The 7125-nt window shown below is 34.8% G+C and overlaps 1 protein-coding gene across 1 annotated transcript; it reads left to right on the forward strand.

Annotated features, from left to right (window-relative positions):
• Positions 1-8: 8 nt before the first annotated feature.
• Positions 9-6536, forward strand: LOC134262580 (uncharacterized; the record flags this gene model as incomplete). The annotated part of the gene is made up of 10 exons (XM_062744970.1): positions 9-135; positions 857-936; positions 1458-1530; positions 1680-1838; positions 2181-2339; positions 2569-2639; positions 2901-2976; positions 3061-4331; positions 4507-4643; positions 5127-6536. Coding segments are annotated over 10 exons (2172 nt in total), but the record flags the coding sequence as incomplete, so codon positions are not given.
• Positions 6537-7125: the final 589 nt, after the last annotated feature.

Genomic DNA, 7125 nt, shown 5'->3' on the forward strand with positions numbered 1-7125 from the left:
TAAAACCGTTACCAGGGAAACCATTACCAAGGTCACGCAGTCGTCACTCCTCCTGTCTCCATGGTGACTGTGTATACGTAGTCGGGGGGAAGGATGGGAGAGTTTCTCTGAAGGACATATGGAGGTTCTGTATAGGTCAGTATTGCATAATACTTGTATACATGTATATATAGTGGGAATTAAATGATGGAAACCATGTTCTGAAAGAATCATAAATAAGTCAATGATCCTATGACAGAAGACAGAGGTCTCAATTTTGATTTCTGGTCAGTACAATGGTCTGTGCATTTTACATGTATTATTTGTAGTCCTGTTACTACTAAACAAATGTCACTATACTTTATACATGTTATAAACCTCTAATCTGTAAATATTTGGGAACATGTTTGAATGGTTAGAATCTCAAAAACAAATACCGGTACTAGATTTAATTGACTGAGATATAATATCCAGGTAAAAGATATCGAGAGTATATCATGTAAATTCAGGGCTGAGGCTTTTCTAAAATTTATCTCACCTTTAGCATGTGGAGGGCTTCTAAAATATTAAAAGATCATTATTATATATATTTACTGAGTAATTGAAATTACAACAGTGTACAATCTAGACCAATATTGAATTCTCTGAATGAAATAAGTATTTGTTTATCCCATTGTACCAGCTTATCACTTTTTGAATGTTATGGGTATACATGTATTTGCTGGACATCCTAGGGAAATTAAGTCAATATTGGCCCTGCTGCACTGAATGCCTTTGACCTTGGCTTGTATGGAGTAAAACCCAGTGTAAATCAACATACACATCTAACTATGGATAAATTATACATGTACCACATTTGAAATTTATGTCATTACAGAAACTTCACAATGGGAGAGGTTGACACTTAAGGGGGAAAGTCTGCCTCATTTAGAGGGACACAGCCTCATCTCGTACAAGGTAAGCCAGTTTGTTTTGCTTGTGTCTTTAACTGTCTTTATTAGGGGGACAGAGCCTGGTCTCTTACTAGTTAAGCTAGTTTGTGTCTATTACTGTTTTTCTGGAGGGACACAATCTGTGCCCTCATATATGATAAGCCAGAACAGCTTCACCCTTAATTATGAAAATTATGCATTGCTTTTAATTGTCATTAATGGCCTGACATACTTTGGGTACAAGACAATGATTCCTTACTGTGTATTGCAAACCAACTTTTATTTGCATGCTAGAAATTTTCGCGAGGTTCCTGAGAGCCTCATCATTGCTGCATTTATCACAGTGAACCAGTCCTTAAAGTCTCGGTGTCTATTTACAACAGATCCAAAAAGGCTTGATCAGGAAAGTTTTTCCTTGAGAACTAGTCTATCCCTGGTAAATCGTGAAATAAAGTTGTTGTGAATAAAAGTTGGTTTACAGTAATACATACAATGTAACATGGTAAGGTCCTTATGAATTCAGTATTCTTTATTCTATTACTTTAGAAAAACCTCCTGCTGTTTGGAGGGTCGTTTGGGGATGATGTCACAGATTCAGCACTATGGATAATTAACCCTGGTATGTATAGTAAATGATTTAATTGCTCTGCTCTTGTCAGTATGATGATTTAGATATAATGATTTAGAAAAATTCATCAACTCTCAGATAAATGTAATTCACACTCTTCACAAAGTACACTTTTAAATTCCTGATATTCTCTGTGACAGATGTCCTACATGTACGACAGGTGTCGTGTGAGCCCGGATTTCCTCAGCCCTGCACCAGACGCCACCACTCCGCTGTCGTCCATGATGGTGTTATGTATGTGTACGGAGGATATGTGGATCTCAGAGGAAGCAGCTCGGAATTCTGGGCATTCCATATTTGTAAGACATTTTGATTCCTTTTGGAACATGGTCTTGGCTATAGTGGGGATTGCATGTTGCAATTTTAAAGATTGTAGCTTAGTTTTGATACTGTATGCGTAATTAAAAAAGCATGCTTTTATAAATTATATTTTAAGCGGTTTTGGCATAGACAATCATTCACTAATTTATAAATACTGTCATATTATAACATATGGATACCTTCTGTGAAAAATATATCTTTAAATTACTAGATTTATGAAAACTGAGTGCAAGAGAACTTTCAACAAAATTAATCTTTCCTTACAAAATAATTTTTTTGTCTCTTTTCATGTTGAAATTGTATGATTCTTATTCTGTCAGCTGAAGAGGAGTGGGAATTAGTAACCCCCCGACAGACCCGGTCAGACATGCCTGAGGGTCGTCATGGTCACACGGCGGTCGTCCATGGGAGGAACATGTGGATCTATGGGGGTCTAGCAGGGCTAACTCCTAAATCAGACCTCTGGTACTACAACTTCCGTGAGTGTCTACAAGTTTGAAATCTTATTACTAACTAATATGACTCTATAGTGTTAAAATTTTCAACTGTATTATTTCACAATTATAGTATTTACTAAACCTGTGACAATTCTATTCATATATTTTCAATTCAATTAATTCAGACACATCTTCTTTTGAGAACTATGGTCAAATAATTTTAGAGTAGATGTGGACTTCCTTAAGTTTATTGTTGATATATATCTTTTAGATGTCAGTAAATGGACGCGTATGAAGTGTAGGTTTGGTCCACCACCATTAGTAGGACATGCGGCAGTAGTGGTGAGTACCACCCTGTAATCATCAGTGATCAATTGAAATCATTTAACAGAGCCTGAGTACTTGTTTTTCACTGTTTTGATGTTTGTGAATAATTCATATATAATAGTTTCTCATAAAAAATAGATAAAAATAATCTTTCTTACTAAACAGAATGAAAAAGAATCAATTCAGCCCATTTCCTGTATAAAAAAAACTGTGCAATATTATTTCATATGTTGCATCTGTCTTTTAACAACTGATGGTATCTTTTTTTTTATGCAGGTCAAGGATAATATGATTTTACAAGGTGGAGAACAAAATGGAGAACTTAGAAATGACTTCTGGGTTTTTTCTTTTGGTGAGTGAATAGAAATATAATACATGTACCATAAATATGAAAAGGAACAGACATGCAATTTCAGAATCATATTTTTTTGTACAGAATGTTTGAAGTGGACACATATAGAAATCCCAAATCAAGTTCCCTCAGCAAGAATGTGGCACTCAGTAGAGGCCATTACTGTAGAGTCCAAAAAGACAGACAGCTCGACTAGGACCAGCTCAATGCCATATCTCCAGAACAAACATGGAAGGCGGCAAAATCTCCGCCCTCGATCGAGTCCAGCTTACTCCTCCGCAAGAAATAGGGTCACGCCAAAACAGGACAAAGAAAATGTGACTGTGAATTCTAAATATGTTTCTGAGTCTTTACAACAACCACAATCAGAAGAATCACAGCTAACAAAAAATCAGTCAAGTGCTAATCCTTTTATCAAGGAAACATCACCAGCAGCCAAAGCGTCGATACAGAGACCTCATACTATAGAGCTACAGACCATCACTACTCACTCCGAACCAGCAAGTAAAATAAAGACAGGGGAGCTACAGTCTGTCAAAGGTCGGACAGATTCAATCCCTGTTGTCATGAGGACCCCGACGCCGAAACAGAAGGAAGAAAAATCCCCTCTACTGTTGGAGAGACATATATCCCAGTGTAGTGAGGGCAGTCAGAGCAGCTTAAAGGGAGCAGACAACCTAGGAATGGACATCTCTACCAGTTCTGATGGCTTACCTTCTTTGGACTTTACTTCGTGTCAGACATTCACTCAGTCTTATGGGTATCATCAGAAGCCCCCAGAGAGGGTGAAGCCAGTCAAAATGCAAACTTTTAGTCATAACGTGATCAATGTTTTGCCCTACCCTCAATTAACACAGGACCTAGTTGTAGAGGATTTAGAAATTTATGAGAATTATTTTGCAGAACTGAATGAAACAGCTTTTGTGAAAAGGGGATGTCAAAGAAGTCATTTCGGTGGTTATAGCAAGAAGTATAAAGTAAACAAGACAGAAATAAAAAATTTACGGAAACGCTCAAGTACTTACAGTGCTAATGATACGACATCCGATTGGTATAGGTCATCCTCTGTAGGGGAATTACGCAACTTAAACGAGAAAGTGTCAGAAACCAAAACAGCCCTACGTAGTAGAAGCCTTCACAACCTAAAGAATGATAGTCCTGTGTTATGTTGGCAAAGTCACGATTCAGAAAATGCTAAGGAAGAAGTGGAAGCAGACCCAGCAATGAATGAAGAAATGACTACAGAATTTTCTGAGCCTGAGAACAAAGAGCTTGTTCAGGAACACAAGGTTGTTCCTAAATTAAATGTAAAAGTGCCATTAACTAAAAGACAAGAAAGCAGGATAGAAAATCAGGTATTACACACAAATCATCATACATGTGATAAAGATACACTTTGTTAGAACATAATAATGGTTTAGATTCAGGATAAGCCTAGTCAAATTTGTTCCTTTTACCAATGCAGAGCTTTACTTCAAAAAATTGATGGATTAATAGTACCAATTAGATAATATCTTTGCTTTTTAACAGGAACTAGCTCAGCCCTATCTTCTGTTGTTTGGAGGTAAAGACATGAGAGGTGGTAGTGTCTGGTTAGAATCCCTGACTGCCTGGAGATGTGATGTGTTTGTCAGACACAGCGATATTTCTCACGGAGAATTCCACAAGTAAGTCTGTGCCAATCCTTTCAATGAAAAATGTCAAGCTAAAATATGGAAAGTTAAATGCACTTTTTTAAATAGATTAAATCAGTTGTTCAGTAGAGGTACAGTTCCACAAGAGACATCAATGCTAGTAATTTGCTTAAATTTATCATGGCCGTATACTGTAAACCAGCTTCTTTTGCTTACAAGAAATATTCGTGAGTTTTGCAACCTACTTTATTTAGCAAACAATTATCGCCTCGAACCAATGATTTTGCTTTGTATTCATATAAAATGTTCCATCCATTGCGAAAATTTATTGTTGTGGATTGATTTCAATCTGACGATTCGCGAAGAAAAGATGATGCAAATTATAGTTTGTTTACAGTAGTTATGGTTAAAAAGTAGTCTTTAATTTGAAATAACATATCATTCAGACCCTTGGGCCTTAATAATGGCTTACAAGGTGATCTGAAATATTTTTTCAACATTTCTTCTTTTTTCCAGGTCCAGTCTCATTGTTTAGCAGCTAGTATACCAATCCGAGACATTCCTATAGTAACTTAAAGCAGCTATCACATCACTAGACAAACCTCAACTTATCCCACCTATCATCTGGAGAACCACACCAGTTAACAATTAGCCTTTAATAATGTTGAAGTACTTGTTGATATTGTTTTGTATTTTTTTGTTTTATTTCTGTACTGGTCCATGCTCTTTGGTGACATATTTTTATTATTAACTCACCTGAGAAATGAAGGTTCAAGGGACCTTTTTTTTATATTAACCTGTTAAAATTCTGTCCATCCATCCATGGAACTTTTTATCATTGAAGTCTTCTTCAAAATCAATGAACAATCAATTTCATTCATGTTAGTCATATAAATATTGAAGCATCCCTTTAGTTTGAATTCAGATTTAGTTAAGTCGTGGCACTTTTTTGGCTAGTTTGGGGCAACAGTGTGAGATCAACATTTTTTATGGGAAGAAAGGGAGGGGAAAATTTTTAAAATTTTTCACATGAAGAACAACAGGACTGGGCCTAGGGTGATTAAGCTGAGAGCTGTGGCCCTTGGTCATTAATGCAACTTCTGCATGCCAAACTACTAATCAGGATAAATGTGTTAATTGAGAAAGCTTTAAAGTTTGTGTATTTATTGTACCGGGTATATCACTTATTCATCTTATAAATCACATACATGTATTATATTCACCGCATGTATTAAGTTGGCAAACAGAGAGTATAATGAGAAGTCATGTTTGATCAAACATCAGGGAACAAATAAGTTTTACTCCAAAGCATAATCTTAACAATGTACATGTACCTTACAATGGCAAACCACTGAAGTTCAAAGTTATTTGTCATACTTTAATTTGTTAATTTTTAATATCATGAATATTGAAGTTTAATATCTTAAATAAGTTTTAATAAGCCAGTATAATTCCTGATCATAACAAATACTCAAGTCTGAACTTATAGATATTCCAAATCTTTTGATATTTCTTTAAGTTTTTCACAGCCCTGCAACATTTGGTTAAAAATTTCATTACAATGTAATTGTATCAAAAAAGTGCATTATGAGCCATGAGTTATTGAGTAGATTATTTTATCTTTTTAATCTATTTATATACAAATCTGTGATATTTAGGTTGGGGCGACTACAACAAAATGTATATTACAAATAGGAAGCTATTTATTCAAGGATTGTTTCTTGCCAACAGGAGAGACATTTCTCTCTCTTGATTTTGTAAGCTGTTCAATTGAATTTTTGCATTCTAAAGATGAATTAAGTTTTTTCGAATACAATGTTAAAGTGAGTTTAAATTTAAACATTTTTTTATGTATTTTAACATCGAATCTTCAGATGTCTCAAATATATTTCTTGGTTTCATCAAAATTTGAGATACCATGACCATACTTTAGTGAAGATTTTAAAAGAATGTGTTAACTACCTTCCTTGTAAGTGCATATCTTTGTTCTTTTCAGTGTATACCTCAGTGAATCATTCTGTATTTGGTGCAGCCCTCATGATGTTTTATTTTTGCTAGACAACATATAGTGCTTTTTGTTATCCATAAATGTGAAATCCACCCATAATGCTTAAATTACTAAAATCATTATCAATCATGTTTATTTTTTACAGTTCATCAATGTTTTACAGTTCACAGGATTGCAGCTCTAAATTCCCTTGATAGAATATTTACTGTATGGCATTTTTTTTAAAGATATGTTTTCATAAATATTTTTTGTTTTGACATATAATTTATTTAATTTTTTGGAGACAATCTTTTAAAAAAGATTGAAATCAAATAACATGGGCATTTCTGTAACTAAATACAGCAAAACTAGGTTATAACGAAGTTGCTGGGACATTTGAAATTACTTTGCTATATCCGTAATTCGTTATAACCTTATAAGAAATTCATTAAATTTATATAGCGGGGGATCCAAAATGACTTTGCTATATCCGTGAGTTCGCAATATCCGTGTTCGTACTAAACGAGT

The sequence above is a fragment of the Saccostrea cucullata genome, unplaced genomic scaffold (assembly GCF_032062105.1).
Source record: "Saccostrea cucullata isolate Sc308-1 unplaced genomic scaffold, CSIRO_AGI_Scuc_v1 ctg11434, whole genome shotgun sequence".
NCBI lineage: Eukaryota > Metazoa > Mollusca > Bivalvia > Ostreida > Ostreidae > Saccostrea > Saccostrea cuccullata.